The sequence below is a fragment of the Mastigoproctus giganteus genome, chromosome 4 (genome assembly GCF_048544385.1).
Source record: "Mastigoproctus giganteus isolate SK-2022 chromosome 4, ASM4854438v1, whole genome shotgun sequence".
NCBI lineage: Eukaryota > Metazoa > Arthropoda > Arachnida > Uropygi > Thelyphonidae > Mastigoproctus > Mastigoproctus giganteus.
This window is the reverse complement of record NC_143578.1, coordinates 142,167,464-142,187,229: the sequence shown is the minus strand read 5'-3', so window position 1 is coordinate 142,187,229 and position 19,766 is coordinate 142,167,464. Positions and strand designations below refer to the sequence as shown.

Genomic DNA, 19,766 nt, shown 5'->3' with positions numbered 1-19,766 from the left:
CCTGGTACCAAATGTGTGGGGGTGATTGTTATGTCCATTGGTCAGGAACCCTCTGGTTGTCCTACAGGTGTTCAGGATCATGGCTTTCTGGAGGAGTACCAGGTAAGTGTTCCCTGGAAGGAATATTGCTAAGCCTTATAGAAGCTCTTTGTCACCATACCGGTGACAAAGTTCATACAGTGATTGGGATGGACATTATGCGTTCCATATGCCACATTTCTTTGACTTCCTGTCTTAGGTTTTCTGGAGGTTGCTGGTGTTCTGCACTGCAATGCCAATAGGTAGGTAGCCATTTTATTCTTGTTGATGAGGGTTACACCTAGTATGCTGAATTATTTTGTCTGTCATCAAGGTAAGGCCCCAGTATAGTTTGTCAATAGAGCTGTGGGGTTCTTGTAATACATTAAACATTATTAATATAGTTTTTCTCCTTTGTGGGTTTTTTCTGTCCCATGACTGATATTGGTAAGTGAATGTGGTGGTTGGTTGTGTCCATTTACTATTATTATTTTTACTACTTTTGGTCGAGGAACTGTCTTACTATCCTACGGGTGTTCAAAATTGCAACACCCGTAGATCTGAAGATCTACGGGTGTTGCAATTACGGGTGTTACTTCAGATCTTCAGAAACTTTCTGAAGATCTGAAGTAAGTGACCCATGTATTGCATTAATCTATATGCAAAAAACCAAGGATTAAAATTTATAATTAACTTCTGTTTTTGTTATTGTTTATATATTATATGTTTTAGTGTTATTTTGTTTTTCAATGTGGTTTATTTTTAGTTGATTAGTTGAACCAGATTAAGATATATCACATCTTTTGATAGTTAGTATTTAAGAAACCTGTGGAAGAAGATGAAGACAAGAAACAAGTAACCAGGAGGCATATTGCTGCTAAAGGTGCCAAAGAGCCTGCATCTTGTGCAGGCTCTTTGGCACCATGCCAGTCATTGATGTGGTGATCGGGATGATCATTATTTGTTACATATGCCACATTTCTTTGACTTCCTATCTCAGGACTGTATGCCTTTTCCTCGTAGGTTTTCTGGTGGTTGCTGGTGTTGGGCACTACTATATCGATGAGATCATCACCAACTGTTTTCAATCCACTGCAGGATGAAAGCCTGTCCAGCAACTTTACACTTCCTTCTGTTTTGTACAATTGTCATCCTACTGCCCACGAACTGTTTTATTTCATCTGTCCATCTCCGTTGTTGTATTCCTTATTTTAATATTATTCTATTATTTTCTAAATCCACCTGTCATCATGTCTTCAATCTATGTGTCCTGCCCAATTCCATTTCAGTTCTTTAATTTTTATAAGAATGCCCTTTACTTGAGTTTGCTGCTTAATCCATGTGTTTCAGTTTCACTTCTTATTCAACAGTTTCATTCCTAATATAATGTGTTCCATTCTTCTCTGTGTAGTTTTCAGCTTCTCTTCCATTCTCTTGGTGAGTGCCCTAAGTTTCACTTCCATAAGTCGTGGTAGGCACATTGGTTCATTTTTTTACGTTTCAGACAAATTGGGATATTGCTCCTCAGTATGTGACTATATTTCCTGAATGGTATCCATCTGAAGTTTATTCTTCTCTTGCTTCCAGCCATTTATCATTATTACAGCTAATGACGTGTCCTAAATCATGTTTAACTTTAGTCTGAAATCCTTACTAACCTTGCATCACTGATTAGGGATTTCCTCTATTTCTTCAGGATCATGGCTTATGATCACAATGTCATCTGAAAATAGTAAATGGTTTAGGGGCTTAGAGGAGAACAGGCATTGTGTGTTATCAGACACTCAGTCTAAAACACTGATGGATCCAGTATCTTTCTATTTCAGAATATTTAGGAGAAGTCCAGTTGGCCTACCTCCCTAAAATCTCTTCATACACACCTTCTTGATGGTAAGCCCTGTTACGTCACTTAGGTGGCAACGAATGTTTAGAGTGGTTCTCTTCAAGATGCCTGGTCAGTGTGAAGAGGAAAAGACCAAACCCTCCAGCCCATGACAGCACGACGAAACAAATGGCCCTCATCCCCAGCGGCTTTCACTCTCTCCTCTTATGTCAGCGAGAGGGTCAGAGTGAAAGCAGAGGGTGCTGAGAATCTCTGGGTACGACCAGACTGCCATGCACGGAAAATGAACTTGGCCTGTTACAACATAAGATCGCTTATTGACAAAGACAGGATATTAGAGCGGGAAAAGGAATTAGAAAATGTGAATTGGAATATCATTGGTTTGGCTGAAATGAGAAGAAGAAATTAATCACTTATAAGTTTATCAAGTGGAAATCTGCTATACACCAATGGAAACAGTGAAAGGAGCAAATATGGAGTTGGCTTTCTGGTCCATAAAGATATAAAAAACATCATTTTGGAATTAAAAAGTACATCACCAAGGGTGTCAAGACTATTACTCAGGATTTCTAAGAGGTACAAGCTAAAGGTTATAATGATTTCTGTACCAACATCGAGCCATGATGATTAAGAGGTTGAAGAAATGTATACCGAAATTGAGTCTTCTAGATGAGCAGAAAACCCACTACACTATCGTTATGGAGGACTTCAATGCTAAGGTTGGAAAGAGACAAAACAGTACAGAAAGGGGAACTATAGGAAATTTAGGAATTGGTGAAAGAAAAGAAAGAGGTGAAAGACTTGTGGAATTTGTAAAATCTCAAGAATTGTCAGTAATGAACACTTTTTTTCAAGAAAAGGGTGAACAAAATGTGGATATGGAAGAACCCAAATGGATTAACAACTAATGAAACCAACTTCATCCTCACTAACAGAAAATATATCGTGAATGATGTTACTGTCCTGAACAAGGTAAATGTTTTATTATTATTATTATTATTAGCATTAGCCATATGGTGCAAGGAAGCCTGAGGCTTATGCTGCACCAGCCAAAAAAAAAAAAAATTCCCACATTACCCTGAGAGAGAGAGAAGTAGAAGGGAATCACCGAGAAAGCAAGTTGGAAGTGATCACAGAATGGTAAGATGCACATTTGATATAGATGCAAGAAAAGAAAGGAAAAAACTGACATGAGTAAATAATACAAAGGTCTTTGAGATAACAGAAGAGGAGAAAAAGCAGTAAGTACTGGAACTTAAGAACAAGTTTGAACTTCTGCAGACTGCTCAGGACCAAGATATTGACAAGGAATATTACAACTTTCTGAAAGTGATAAAGCCCAAGGAACCTATAGGTAAAAAGAAATCCAAAGAAGATAAAATTAGTCAAGAAACACTTGTCATGATGAACCAAAGACGACGAATGAAGAGTAAGATAAACACTGACAAGGAGAAAATTGTGTATCCTGAGTTATGAAAGACATTAGAAAGAGATTCAGAGAGGACATAAGAAGATTTAACACAAGAAAAGTAGAACAAGCATTAAGGGAAAACAAAGGATTTAAATCAGCAGCCATGAGCAGTAATACAGAAAGACAAATGATACTGAAACTGAAAAATAGCTATGGTGTACTTATAAACAGCAGAGAAGGTTAATTCAAATAGCAGAAGACTACTATAGAGAATTATACAAGGTGCAAGGGAATGATGCCAGCAGTGGAGAAGATGGATCGCAAATTAGTAACACATGCGAAATACCCAATATACTTCCTGAGAGGTAGAACACACATTGAAGAAAATGAAGAATCAGAAAGCCCCGGGGGAAGATGAAGTTACTGTAGTGTTGTTAAAATTGGGAGGAAGAGACATGGCACAAAAACTGGCAAGACTCTTCACAAAATGCATTAGAAAAGGTGTGATGCTGAAGGAGTGGAATAATGCAATTATAGTTTTGCTGTATTAGAAAGGAGATAAATCAGAAATTGGAAATTATAGAGCAATTAGCTTGTTATCCCACATCTACAAGTTGTTCACAAGGATCATTACTAACAGATTAGAGAGAATACTAATTAGAATCAACCGAAAGAGAAGCTGGTTTTAGGACAGGATTCTCAACTATGGATCACCTTCACGTAATATCACAGCTAATGGAGAAAGCAAATGAATATAAAACACCATTATGCCTGGCATTTGTGGATTATGAAAAGTCATTTGACTCCATACAGCATAAGGCAATGTTTTGGGCACTGGAAAGACAAGGCATAGATACCCCATATATTATGATTTTGAAGAAAATATATGAGAACTCTACCTCCTTTATTAGACTGCCCCTGTTAGCACCGTCATTGCCAACATCGCCTTGGAGGAATTGGAGGAACAGATATTCCTGAGCCCACCTGTACCTATTACAGTTTGGTGCAGATACATCGATGACAACTTCACCATCATCCCACACAATTCGGAGGCAACACTACTGGAGTACCTCCATTCTTTATCAGTATTCATCCAGTTCACTTTAGAATTAGAAGTAGATGGATCTCTTCCATTCTTAGATGTTCTGGTAAAGCGTGTGGACCCACAACTGGAGACCTCAGTATACCAAAAGCCAATGTGGTGTGGGTGATTGGGCCACGCCCCTAGCCATCTCAACGCCCCTGCCCGCACTCTATTCTCCGAAGCTTGTAGCAATTCCAGCTCAGAGGAAGCTAGGTGCATCGAGATTTCCAGGGTTAAAGCTGACCTGGTCAATTGTGGTTATCCAACCCACATATTAGACAAGTGCTTGCTACAAGCGCAAGAGCTCACAATCCACCCGAGACCATCACCACCACATGACAGTATGCCTACCACCAATATTCTCCACTATCTGGGCAATTTTGAACCAGATTTTGAAAATCCTCCGGGAATATTGCATAAAATGCATACAACTACCTGGTAGGAGCTTGCATTCCCTGGTTTCTAATGTGAAAACTCTGGCTGCCCCTCTTTTGCATAGCGGAGTGGTATACCGCGTAACTTGCAAAGATTGTGGCAGTTGCTTCATAGGAGAGAGCTTGAAATGCCTTCAAAACTACCTTGCAGAGCATGACAGGTCAATTTGCCTTGGTGACGTTGACCACTCCGCAACCGCAGAACATTTCTGGTCGATCCACCATGACCTTAACCCTAAACGTGATTACGAAGTGATCGACCAATCCCGGCACTTTGGCCTCTGGCTAGAGTCATGCAACATATGCAATTCAAGAACCATGAATCACTGCAAGGACACGAGGCTACATCCTATCTTGTAAACAACTGTCTTGAAGATGGATAAATGCTGGCAGCAAACCCACAGAAGTTCTGGCACCAACAATTTAACCCCAGGGGTTCACATCTGGCGAGTATGGGCCTGGCACACCCAGGATTCTGAGCTGGATATCATCATTCTTTTCTTTCTTGGTGATTCTCTTCTACTTTGTCTCTCTCTCTCTCTCTCTCTCTCTCTCTCTCTCTCTCTCTCTCTCTCTCTCTCTCTCTCTCTCTCTCTCTCTCGGTAACTTGGGAATTCCTTTTTTGGCTGTTACAGCATAAGCCTTAGGCTTCCTTGCACCATATGGCTAATAATAATACTTCTAAATGAACGAGCGGCAATCTAGTAGTTAATATTCAATCTCACGCGCTGCGCGCATCACAGCGCGCACAACTCCGTATCTATTAAATTTTGTCTTTAACGTCATTATTCCGTTAGAATCTGTATATTGCTGATGAAGGGGTCCATTTTACCCTTAAAGCTACATTCTTGTCATTTGTCAAATTTATTAGTAGATATATACCGTATCATTAATCTCCTTACAAAATAATAAATGCACAAGGCATTTATTATTTTTAATGCAATCTTCTTATTCGAGCACTACTTATTCGAGATAGTCACAATATGAGATGCCATTTATTGCAATTCACTCTTACGAACAAAGAACAGCGTATTTTCACTGAACGTTCTATTAATTTAGTATCTGTTACATGTAATGTTTAACTGTTTATATAAAAGTCAATTTGTTGATTGTTTTTAATTTTTTTTTTTTTATTTTAACAGATGAGGATAATGCACTAGATGAAAGTGAGTATTCATTTATTTCAGATAAGTGGATTCAAATATTAATATTTATTAGTTTAAAGCCATTCAGCACAAAGCTGGCATTGGCAATCACAAGAAATACCGATTGTAAATATCTTTGCAATGAATATGGCCAGAGTATTCATGTCTATACATATTTATGAGCATATATTTTCAATAGTCATCATAAACAAATAAAAATCTGGATTTCCTTTCAAACAGATACTACTCTTCATTTAGTACTGAGAATTAGTATCCCACAATTTGAATCTCAATTTTAAAATGCAGTGATAAATAAACATGTAAATAACTTGAGTTATCTCAAGTATTTTACTTGAGATATCCACTTGCATCTGTGCAAGAAAAGTAATGTCTACTTTTAATGACATATTCTTCTTGCAGCTTCATCATGCATCTGAACTTTATTTACAAATTGGAACATATTAGCATCATGGTCAAATCAACATATTATTTCATATATTGCGAAACTCTCCAGTGTTTCAGTTTTTCTCTTCACTTTGAGTGTAGAATATTATACTTGCGAGACAATGCAAAGTACTACGTGTGCCAAACTGTTCTTTCTTTGGATTTTTATCTGTTGTTTCACCAGGTAACTAGTTTGAGAGTTTCACTTATATGTTTCTGTTCTAAATTTCTAATGATAATTTGTCCATTTTTTTAAGTGCATATTCTGGCATGCATCTTCCTTTCATTCCTTGTTCTGAAAAATATAGAACCACATTCCTATTTCAGAGGTTGAAAGGCAATATAGATCCACATTTGGTGTAGATAAATTTTGTAAATCCACGTTCAGCACAATATTAGTCAATAAAAGCAGTGGTCAAAAAGATCTCATTACGGGTATATAAAATGTATTAATAATTACAGAATACACTGATGAGCCAAAACATTATTACCAGTGAGTCGTTATGCAAATTGAAGCAACTGCAGATGAACTACAGCATGGGTCGGGACATGGTATAAAAATCACCTGATACTGAGCTCCATTAATCAGTATTACTCCTGTTCTTCAGATGGGAAAGGCAGCAGACTTAAGTGAGTTTGACAAAGGCCAAATTGTAATTTTCAGGTGACTGGGTGAGATCATATCCAAAACGACATGGCTGGTGGGGTGCTCACGGCCAGCCGTGGTTAGTACTAAGTCTACAGTCACTTACCGCGGTGAAGATAATAAATCCAACTATTGAATACCTACAAGCAGTCGTAGACTTGCTACTTTCTGCAAATATCATAGTGTGTGCCGATGTCAGCCTGGACCATGTCAGATCATAGAGCCATCACCTTAAAACTAAACAGGCAATTACAAACAACCCAAGGTTATATCTTTTGGATATCAAAAGATATAACCTTAAAAGGGCAAACTGGCAGATTTTTGCAGAACATACAGCAGCTGAGCTGCAAAAACAGGAAAATGAGTGGCCTAGATAAGGCCACTGTAGCCTGGACAAGCAAGCAAGCACTGACTATGACAAACATTTTAACAAAAACAGCAATAACCATGGCAAAAGCCGAGGAAGCAAGCAGTCCCCTGGTGGTGCCCTGAACTGACTATACTCAGAAGGGCGCACCAGCTGAGGAGAAATTTTCAAAGAGCTAGAACATCTTGGCCACAAAATGAGCTGTGAGATTCTTATAGAACTCTCAGGAATCAGTATATAGCCCTCATAAGAGACAAGAAAAAGGAATGATGGAGGCACTTGGTGGGAACTACTGGAAACAATAACCCTTGGGGAGTTGTCTGCAGAATAGTGACCAACACGCTGCGAAGAGATGTCTTGGAAACCACTGTAAAACCAAATGGAACCCTGTGTTGGTCCGATTCTGAAAATAACATCCTAGACATTATTATTCGGACTGAAACTGGGGATAATTCCCCCACTCAGCTGGACATTAGAAAAGAAAACACTGAATATGACGATGCCAATATTGAACTTCTGTTTACTACACAAGACTTAGAAATAGCACTATCTAAAACCAAAACAATAAATTCCCAGGTTTTGACCTCTTAGAGCTTGAGATCATCAAAAAATTAGCAGAAATAGCAACAGGCAAATTAATAGCACTATATAATAACTGTATGACAGTATGGAAAAAACATGGAAAAAGCTGTGTTAGGATTAATTCTCAAAATCCTGAGAAACCCCTACTGATCCCAAATCATATAGACCAATAGCCCTACTCCCTGTACTAGGGAAAATATACGAAAGTGTAATACCTAGCAGATTAGCTCAGTACTACACAGAAGCAGGTTTACATTCCAACAATCAGTATGGTTTTAAGCAGGGCAACTCTATGGAGGATGCTGTGCACCACCTACTGACAACAGTTAAAAACTCAGGAGAAATGTATGCTGGCAATCTCTACTGACTTTGCTGGGGCATTTGACTCACTCTGGTTGCCTAGTATCCTTAGGAAACTCTGCCAGGCAAATGGCCCACAAACCTATATAAGGTAATAGATAGCTACCTTACAGACAGAAGTGTCTCAGTGTGCACAAGATTCCAAGAATTGATGCCCTGTGAATAAAGGCTGCCTGCAGGGTTCAATCCTTGGCCATTTCTTGTGGATGAATTTCTGGCCTTGGATCTGGGCCCCGTGGAAAGCCTAGCCTTTACAGATGACATGATTTTCCTTGTAAAAGGTAATTACCAAGTGGTTGTAGAGAAAAGATCAAATGCCGCCCTCTTGCAGTTGCAGGAGTGGGCACAAATGCACATGGTGAAAATATCTCCTGAAAAAACCAAATAAATACTTCTAAAAGGCAATCTGGACATAAGAAGACGTCCACAAATCAAAATTAACACAATAACTATAAAAAATGGTAACAGAACTAAAATATCTTGGAGTGGTCTTTGATTCAAAATTAACTTTTTATCCCCATTTGATCTACTTGGCGAAGAAGGTGAGAAATTATGCAGGTATGATTGCTGAGATCAGTCGAGCAGACTGGAGGCTGAAAAGAAAGACCCTGGCAATCATATACCATGCAATGTTCCTACCTGTTATCACCTATGCAGCTGGTGCATGGTTCACCCTAGTAAGAAATAGGAATAAATTAGAATCGATACAAAGGACAATACTTTTCAGTATTACCACAGCATGTCGCACAGTAAGCACACCTACGCTACAGTTGCTGGCCTGAGCTCTCCCACTTTATCTGGAAGTACCCAAAAGAGGCTTATATTATAGACTTAAAAAAGAGCATACCCACAGAATTTCTGGTGATAGCCCTTGATACAGCCAGCACCTTCAACGTTGAAAGAAAAATAATAGCCACAAAACTCCATGAGCTATGGCAAACAAAGTGGGAGAAGGAAACCAGAGGTCTGGTTAACAAACAGTTTCTGCCAGGGGTGTCAGTGGTTAGCCCAACGCCACCTAAGTGGCATGCCCTTGGACTTTTTTTTACATTTATATTGACAGGTAATGGCTCCCTAAAGGCAAAACTAACCTCCTTGGGGCTGGCTGATGACGCAAACTGCACTTGTGGTGAGAGTGAAGACTGGGCACACATTCAATATGAATGTATAATTTATGGCACTCCCAGAACAGAGCTAATAGCACAGATTAGCTCCCTTCCCAGAAGAGAAGAACATCTGTTCATTATAGAAGAGGAAAACTATAAAGCCTTTACAACATTCACATACAAAGCATTCGAAATGCATAGGATTATCTAAAGAAGGGCAATAAAAACTGTCGGGATAGCAGTATTCTGCACTCTGACAGAAACCTGACCTGGGTAGACCCCCCCCCCCCAGAACTACCCTTCCATGTGTAGGAACCTGGTTGGTTTTTTTTTTTTTTTTTTTTTTAAGGAGCCTTAGCAGCTAAGGCCATATTGCTCCGGGGATATGCTGTGGTCATTCCCTGGCCTTTCTGCATCCTACGTATTTGGTGGGCATGGGCTTGTACCCCAGTCTAATCAAGAAGCGCGTGCTACGCACTGCTGCTCCTGCCCACCTGGCTACGGAGGCACCTGTGTGTGTAGGAACCAGGGGCCCCCACACCAAATTAGTAACCACATAGGGCAGGGATGTGTACAGGTAGCTAGTGAAGCAGATTACCTGAAAAATATCAGTAAGCTAGTAGCAAGGGGATGCAATGTAGAATGAAAGACAGAATGAATAGGAACAGAGTGAATTAGGAATTATGGTAAAAGGGATTAAATATCAGTTTTGGTGAAAGAGAAAGTGACCCAGCATGAGGGAAAGAGAGCGTGAATGAGTGTTATGGTGAATGGGAATGAGTGGAAGAGCAAATGTAATTGACCGAAAGAATACAGAGTTAATAATAACTTACCTTACTTTTTATACTAATAACACAAACACTATCACTGCATTCTCCCCTGGCCTGCAAAAAACTTGCGGCTAGGCTTACACCGCAACTGAAGCATAACATTAAGTTGAGGTGCCCAGAGAGTGTAGTGCAGAAAGCAAAAGTCGAACAAATGAAATGAAAGCCAGAAGAACGAATGAGTGTAAGTGTATGAGAAAAAGAACACAAACCATAAATGTTGCTAACCCTAGTTTTAATGTTTTATTCTTGCTTATTTAGCTTAACTATTATACATTGGTATTTAAATTTACATTACACACCATTGCATCCCCCCTGGTGTGTGCGAAAAAGATGAATGAGTGAGTGAAAGGATAAAAAAATTAATTAATTTTTTTTGTGTGTGTGTGTAACAGAAAAAAAAAATGTATATCATAAAATATGAGAAAAAAGTATAAAAATAGAACGCAAGTAGAGTGAGAATGCAGATTATGAATGAAGCTGTAGTAATCAGTTCTGCATCCACTGTTTCTGTCCAACTACCAATTGAATGCAGTGTTTTTAGTGCTCAACTATATGCAATCAAAATGGCTTTAAATCTCCTTAATTATTTTCTAAATACCCAGGTCATAATATACACACCCTTTAAGTGCAGCGAATGCCCTACATAATAAACCACAAAATTTACATCCACTTTTCACACAAATCAGATCACAGTTATGTCACCTCAATAAAAATAAGCTGACTGTCACGTTTTGCTGGATACCCAGCCACGTTGGAATTTCAGGAAACGAGCATGCAGACGAAGCAGCAAAACACCCTGTTGCTTTGATTCCATCCCAGTTCCTTATTCTGACTACAAGCCAATCATACAGCAGATACATTCTGAGATGTGATCTGAAATGTGGCGTAATCAGATAGCCAAGAAGCTTCTTGAAATAAAATGAAATCCACAGCTGTGGAGATCTAGTTCCCGATTAAACAGGCACGAAGAGGTCATGCTTGCAAGAGCACAAACTGGCCATACGCATCTAATGCATCAATTTTTACTGCTAGGAGAAGGCATATCATTGCTAGGTGAAACATATCATTGAATGTGCACACTACGATTCAACTAGAATCGAATGTTTCAGATCTTTAATTAACTCTCAAAACCCCTTGCAACTAGCTCATATGCTTGGAAATGATGCCAATCTATCAGAGCTGTTTAATTATCTAAAAATGATCAACGTATACAGTCACTTCTAGAACTATTCCCTTTCATATATTGACCAGCATTCCAAAGTAATAAGCGCAATTTGACCATAGCAGCTCTTGCGCCAATAAATTCCACTCCGACTCACCCCCCCCCCCCCACTGCCAGCTATCATACCCCCAGAGCAGGATGGGCAGTTTGACCATCCTAGAATCAACACAACATGGCATTGACTATCTGAACTGGGTACCCAGTTCAGATCGTCAAAGTAATGCAAAGTACTGCATATGGGTAGAAGTAACCCCAGAGAAAGGTACCAACTGTGTGGTACTACACTTAAGGTGGTAGAAAATGAAAAAGACCTGGGAATAATTGTGCAGTCAGATATGAAGTTTTCTGAGCAATGCAGACAGGCTGCTAGGGCAGGTCACGGGGTTTTGTCAATGATATATAGGAATTTTGCTAGCAGGGAAAAGGAGGTGATTGTCCCTCTGTATAAGGCAATGGTCAGGCCACGCCTTGAGTACTGCGTACAGGTCTGGAGGCCTCATTTTAGGAAGGATGTAGATTTGCTTGAGCGTGTACAGAGAAGAGCAACACGATTGGTGAGGGGAATGAAGGGATCCTCTTACCAAGAGAGACTTAAGTTCTGCAAATTGCAGTGGCTGGAGACTAGGCACCTGCGCGGTGATCTGATTGAGGTCTATAAGGCCTTGAATGGGTTGAGCACGCTGAATTCTGATGGGATCCTCCCACTTGTTCAGAATACGAACCTACGGGGACATAAGTTCAAATTAAGAAAGGATAGATGTAGAATAGATGTGCGGAAATTTGCCTTTAGCCAGCGGGTGGTTAATTGCTGGAACAAACTTCCATCTGTCGTTGTGGAAGTTGATAGGTTAAATAAATTTAAGGAGGAACTGGACAGGCATTTGGAGGGTATGGTGTGATTTTTTTTTTTTTTCTTTTTTTTTTTTTTTTTTTTGGCTGATGCTGCATAAGCTCCTACATTTGCTTTCTTGCATCAAGTGCCACTACTACTACTACTACTACTACTACCCTAACCCGGTTCCCTTTAAAACCCCATCCCCAGGGAAGGAGATGGGTTTCTGTCTCCTGTGGGTTCATTTTTAGCAGGGTTCAATGAACTGGTTCATTGAACCCTGCAGAAAATGGGGCTGCGTAGATGCAGGTTGCTAAAAGTGCCCATGCTAACCATGGTTTGCCTGGTGGGGCTCATTTCCACTGATATCTTTGGGGATGTTTACTCTATCTTTCACTAAACCTGCCGAGTATGACCCTACTGTACAATGCTGTCAAATTCTAACCAATGTCTAAATTCTACTGCTTTCTTGTAAATCTCTTTCGGCCTTTTCAAATTCTAATGTTCACCCACCCACCCACCCCCTTTTTTTTTTTTAGGCCTAGCTACTGAAATCCTTGGAAATGAATGTTTGGGGTTTACATAAAAAAAAAATATATATATATATATATATATTAATAGTTTGTAAAAATTTAAAAACATCTGACACGTGGTCATTGTCTGATAAAATCTGAGTGTATAAGACTCAGTCAGATGGGCAAAAGCGGTAAAACGAGTATCATAAGATTGCCGATCTGATGTGAGCTTCAACCATATGGTGTTCGTTTACAGTCATATTGATAAAATTAGTAGAGTTAAGGAGCAGTTAATAAATCTAAACACATAAGTACATTGTTGGCATATCTATATTCCATGGGCATTAATATCGTATATTGACAGTTTACAGAGCTTCCAAGCACGTGGCAGTGACCGCAGAACAAAAGTGGATGCTTTCTTTGTTGTGCAAGGGTTCCTGCAACGTCATGATGTTTAGGTAGGTGGTAGACATCAGAATGCGCGCCACATGGATGACTGGACAAAGAATATCCCAGTAGAACACATCACCCTGCCAGAGTACTTAAATAATCTACTGGGTGCCTGATCTGCCTCCTTGTGGCAGAGTGTGGGCAACAGTGAGTCCCATCAGGAGTCTAATGGCTAAATGGTCAGAGAAACAACAGAACATAACACTACACAACAAACCACTCCCCACACACTTTTTACATCTCTGGCCTCCACAGAGATCTGTGTCACTTACAAAGAATACAACGTGGAGATGGGGAAAACCCTGGTGTTATCAGACAACTAACACACTTTGCAGTTCATTGAACCTTGCTGAAAATGGGGCTGCATAGATCCAGGCCGCTAAAAGTGCCCATGCTAAACGTGGTTCAACGGTGCCAGCACCTACAATGGGCACACAAGCATCGAAACTGGACCTTGAGTGATTGGAAAAAGATCATCTGGTCGGATGAATCATATTTTCTGTTGCACCATGTGTGCATCGTTTACCTGATGAAGTGATGGCATCTGGATGCACTGTGGGACGAAGACAAGCCGGTGGCAGCGGTGTAATGCTGTGGGTGATGTGTTCTACTGGGATACTCTTTGTCCAGTCATTCATGTGGCGCGCATTCTGATGTCTACCACCTACCTAAACATCATGACGTTGCAGGAACCCTTGCACAACAAAGAAAGCATCCACTTTTGTTCTGCGGTCACTGCCACGTGCTTGGAAGCTCTGTAAACTGTCAATATACGATATTAATGCCCATGGAATATAGATATGCCAACAATGTACTTATGTGTTTAGATTTATTAACTGCTCCTTAACTCTACTAATTTTATCAATATGACTGTAAACGAACACCATATGGTCGAAGCTCACATCAGATCGGTGATCTTATGATACTTGTTTTACCGCTTTTGCCCATCTGACTGAGTCTTATACACTCAGATTTTATCAGACAATGACCACGTGTCAGATGTTTTTAAATTTTTACAAACTATTAATATATATATATATATATATATATTTTTTTTTTTTTTTTTTTTTATGTAAACCCCAAACATTCATTGAAAGAATTGCTATTCTTTTCTATTGCTTTCACAGGAAAATAAATATTACCATAGTGTCCAGCGCCCCACAAAACCTAAAAATAAATTAGCCCCTTAGAGGTAACTTTAGCACTTGGCTGCCTCCCCCTGCCACACGCGACTAGGGGAAGAAGCTCAAAATTTTGCTGAAGCACTGCCAAGTGGAAAATTATGTGCCACGGACTTGTGGTTGATATCTAATGCAAGCAAAAAATAGTCACATTCAGACTGTGCAGTTGAAATCTCGGTAATCTGAACCCTCCCAATTATCCGACATTACACCAAACTAATAAGAACAGTGGACAACTGTAAGTGAAAACTTGGCTGACCCTACTTCAAATTCAAAAGAAAGACCATTAAATGGGCAACAAACCATCCAAAATCACAATGATGACCCACAAATTATAAAACAAAACTGAGATGGTCACACCAGCAACTAAAAAGAAAACGAAGAGTTTTGCTGTCCCGAAGTCTGAGCGGAAGACGAGATCACAGAGCGAAATGGAACTCCAGGGAAAAGCAGGCATCCAACCAGAGAATATAAAAGATGCTACCAAACAACTGGAATCACCAAACATAGACCCCACCCTCCCTGAAGGCACATTCCTGGACCAGGTCCTGGCCCTCCGGGTTAAATTAGAAAACAAACTAAAAGAATCCACAAGCAGAATCTCTGCTGTCCTAAGAGCAGAAATTGTTGGCATATGGACCAAACTGGAGATGGTCCTTCACAACGTCCATGTTGAGTTAAAAAGGAATGCAGCCAAACTGGAGGCATACTAGGGACACTCAAATGCAACAGCAGCTCATCCCAACATACTCTGAAGCGCTGAGGAAAACCAATCCAAAAGCACCAACTACGATACAATCCAAAAAGAGGAAAACACTCCTACAAAAACCGCACCTGGTGTTGCTCAAGCCAGCTGCACTTCAAGCACTCAACACGAGTAAAGAAATAAAGAAAGCGGCCATAGCAACCCTCTCAGAAGACCTCAGAAATATGAGCTGTAAGACCCACAATACTGGAGTCATAATCGAAACCGAGTCAAAGGAAGATGCTCACAAGATCCCAACCATGGGACTCCTTGCTGAACCACCGCGCAAAAAAGGGCCATCGATAAAAATTTGAAAATGACATCAATCGCGCCAACCTCTGAGAAGAAATCTACTACCGAAACCTGCAGCAGTACTTCCCTGGCGGAAAGCTGGAGGAACTCATCACACCAAAATACCAGACCAAATCCAGCACTGCAAATTCCGCAAAATGGGTTGTGGAGCTTGCGCAGAAAGCATGATAGGCACTCACTCATCATATAAGAGTTAATATAAATTAGGGCTGACACCGTTTTAGGGAACACGTGGCTGTCACCAAGTGTTTCAAGTGTTGCCGCTTTGGCCACACGTGTACACCACAGGTGGAGCAGACCTGCAGCCACTGGGCAACTATCTGTTGCCCAGTGGCTGATGACCATCCTGTGTATGAGTTCTGTGATACAGTTTTATCACTGAGACATATTTTAATTGAGTTCCCAGATTTTGTTGATACTCGTTTTACCGCTTTTGCCCATCTGACTAAGTTGTATACACTCAGTCAGATTTTATCAGACAATGACCACGTGTCAAATGTTTTTAAATTTTTACAAACTATTAATGTATGTTTTTTTTTTTTTATGTAAAACCCAAACACGAGAGATATTAGAACCTATAGTACTTAGTACTGTGCTTGGGTTGGAAGTTGAGAAGACGAAAGAAGATATTTGTTGACATTGGACTTGAACTTCTGTAGACAAAGGTTGTTCCAGAAAACGGCAGTTGAATGAACAAACAAGGAAGTTGAAAAGTTGGTTCTGTGAGTTTGAAGTTGGACAGTAAATGGATGTTGGCTGGTGGCGGCACGTATTCGGACTGTTTTGAATTATAGAAGCCAATTCAGAAGAACAGTGCCCATGGAAGTATCAGTAGAAGAGGCATGCAGCAGAAACAGTACGTCTATGAGACAGCGAATGGAGAGAGACTGTTAGAGATGAATCATTAATTAACCTGACTGCCCTCTTCTGAGTGGAATCATGAAGCCTGAGAGAGGTTTTGGGGGCACCACCCCAGATGTGGGAAGAATATTCCATGGCAGGGCGGATTTGCAATTTATACAGAGTGAGCAGCTGTTTGGAAGAAAAGTAACGCCGAGAGCGAAAGAGAAAACCAAGTTTTTTAGATGCAGAGGGAACAATATTTGTAATGTGCTTGTGCCAAGAGAGATTAGAAGTCAGGGTAATCCCCAAAAGAGATATATCATTTTGCCTAGAAATTGGAGTGTCACTAAAGATAAGCATAGGAGCAGAAGAATCCTTTTTTCGAGATATAAGACAAGACAGTTTTAGAAGGGTTGAAATCAACTAAGTTGTCTTTGCCCCACTGGAGAATTACCTGGAGATAGGCATTTAAGGAATTGGTAGCAGATTTTCGAGAAGTTGAAGCTGATTGAACAGGGCAAGGTTTCTCAAAATGGAAACTGGAATGCAATGTGCTGTCATCGGCAAAAATATGGATAGGATTTCCGGTCAATGGAAGAAGGTCATTAATATACAAGAGGAAAAGAGTGGGGGAAAGAACTGGACCTTGGGGGACACTGGAATTAGTGGAGAAGTTAGAAGACAGAGAGCCATCTACCATCACCTTCAGTGAGCGTTCAGAGAGAAAACTGGATAACCAGTTACTAAAAACAGTTGGCAAACCATAAGATGGAAGCTTGTTTAGAAGACCTTTATGCCAAACACGATCAAAAGCCTTTGAGACGTCAAGAGCAACTACTTGTGTTTCACCGAACCTTTCCATTGATTTAGTCCATAAATGGGTAACATAAGCTAGAACATCACCAGTGGATCGACACTGACGGAATCCATACTGGCGATCATTGATCAGATGGAAAGTTTCTAGGTAGTTTAAGAGTTGGCGGTTAATTGATTTCTCCATTACTTTAGAAAGAGTAGAAGTAATTGCAATGGGACGATAATTGGATAGGAGGGATTTGTCACCCTTTCTAGGAACTGGCTGGATATGAGCAAATTTCCAAGCAGAAGGGAAAAACACCTTTGGAATAAGAAAGTGAAAAAAGCCAGCAAAGAATAGGAGTAATTTCAGGAGCACAGGTTTTGAGAACAAGTGGAGAAATGCCATTGGGACCTGGAGCTTTCTTTGCATCAAGATTCGTCAAAATCCTTCTGACATCCTTTTGACGGAAGACCACATGAGGCATTGAATGGAGCATGGTGGGAGGTGTTTTACCAAGATCATGAATACATGAGTTGGAAGTAAAATGGGATGCTAGCAGGTCAGCTTTATCCTTTGCTGAAGTGATAACAGAACCATCTGGTTTGGACAGAGGTGGGAGATGAGATGGGTAAAAGTTGCGGCCAATAGCTTTGGCAAGAGACCAGAATGCTCGGCTACCATTAGGGGCTAGAAGCAAGTTTTCTACTCTTAGCCTGTTCAAACTCTAGTTTGGACTAATTAATAACTGCTTTACAATTGTTGCGAACTTTGGTGTAGGCAGAAAATGAAGCTGAAGAATTAGAAACAAGCCAATTACGATATGCAAAGTTCTTCTCTTGAACAGCCTTAGCACATTTATTGGAAAACCAAGGTTTAGATAAAGGGCGAGATTTTAAAGTGGAGTGTGGGATAAGGGATTCCATTCCTGCAAAAATAATTTCACTGACACGATCTGAGCAAACGTTGACATCAGAAGTTTTGAACCAGTAATCTGAACAAGGGAAAGAAGAAAAGAAATCTCGCAGGTCATCCCATTTTGCATTCTTGTAATGCCAAACAACACGAGGTTGGGAATAGCCATGAGATAAAGGCTCCATTGGAGAAGAGGCAATCAGCAAGTTGTGATCTGAAGTGCCTAAAGGACCCCTCACTTCAACCGTGTACTTAGAAGTTCAAAACGTGTTGGCTGTATGATTAGGATTGTCCGCTATTCTTGTAGGTAAGTGAACAATCTGTGCTAGGTCATTAGTAATTGCAAAAGCCTCAGCGTCTCGAACTGCTGGGTCGGTGTGTCTAGAAAACGGAAGCCAGCTGGAGTTGTGAACATTGAAATCACCAAGGAAAATTACCTCACTGTCAGGAAAGTTGGACAGGAGAAAGTCAAGTTGCGAAGAGAGGAAGTCAAAGAGCTCCAAGTGATTAGTGGAGTTGGGAGAACGGTAGAGACAACAGATAAATTCTACACAATGAGGTAGAGAGATTTTGAGCCAGAGAAGATCAAAGAGAGTAGATTCCAAATTGCCAAGTCTCTGACAGGGAATATCAGAACGGACATATGCACAAGTACCACCTTTGAGGCGAAAGGAATCATACAGCAAATAATTGATAGAGCAATAGTTGAATCAACTGATAACTGAGATTCTGTCAGAAAAGTACATGGGGTTTGCCAGACTGCAAATGGAAATGGACATCGTTAAGATTAGGATTGAGACCACGTATATTTGTGAAATGAATTAGGAAGTGCTTGGGAGGTTTAGATGTTTTCACCGATAAGCTTGCTCTATTAGTTTGATAATTCATAGTGTATTCAATAGTAAGAAAAAGTGGGTGGAACATGCTGTATGAAGTAATGAAATTTTTGGATGTGGTGTACACATGGTAAGAATATACCCAGATCCTAGACATATCGTGGCATCGACAGTGCTCCCCGCATACACACTACTCGGACTCCCTCCAGTCACTATCTGGCAGAGTAGAGGAAGCAAAATTATACAGTAGCTGATCCGGAAGCCTCCTAGAGCGTTGCCAATAGGTTCGATCCGGTGTACTAACTAGCGGCCGACCTACGAACACCGTTTTAGAGCTGTACCCTCGAAATGTAAGGAATATTGGATCTCCCCACGACGTTCATCATAACGTCAAAAGTCAACAATCATACTACACGAAGGAAGAGATAGGGAAGGGTTGACCGCAACTTAGCTCTAGAGACTAAACATGGGTTCCACCACTTCAAGCCTCCAATAAGCAAAGTGGTGGAACTTCATCAGTTAATGAGAATCATCTACCACCTTGTACTGCCTGGTAACATAGAGGGGTGGTATTCCTCTATTTGGTTTGGGCGCCACACCTCGACCCATGCTTACCTGGGTGGTCACCCACCATGTACTTGTGCATGGAGATTATACCCAGGATTACTAACAGTCCCACCGTAACAGCAACAGCTTTCACAGGCCGTCCGGACTTTGCCGAAATTGGGTCCACTTGACTTGAATGGTACCCGAATATCAGTTCCATAAGTGTTTTAGACTCCTATGTAGCAAGTGAAGCTTGTCTGGCATATCTGAGATAATGTCTGTGACAACCTCAAGGACCTAATA

The 19,766-nt window shown here is 40.4% G+C and overlaps 1 protein-coding gene across 1 annotated transcript in view; it reads left to right on the top strand.

Annotated features, from left to right (window-relative positions):
* Positions 1 to 19,766, top strand: part of LOC150087103 (uncharacterized) — a 415,820-nt gene that overhangs the window by 284,303 nt on the left and 111,751 nt on the right. Inside the window, exon 5 of the mRNA XM_090371812.1 lies at positions 5,933 to 5,956. Within this exon, the coding sequence (XP_090227938.1) occupies positions 5,933 to 5,956 (24 nt within the window). The remainder of the gene's footprint in view (positions 1 to 5,932; positions 5,957 to 19,766) is intronic.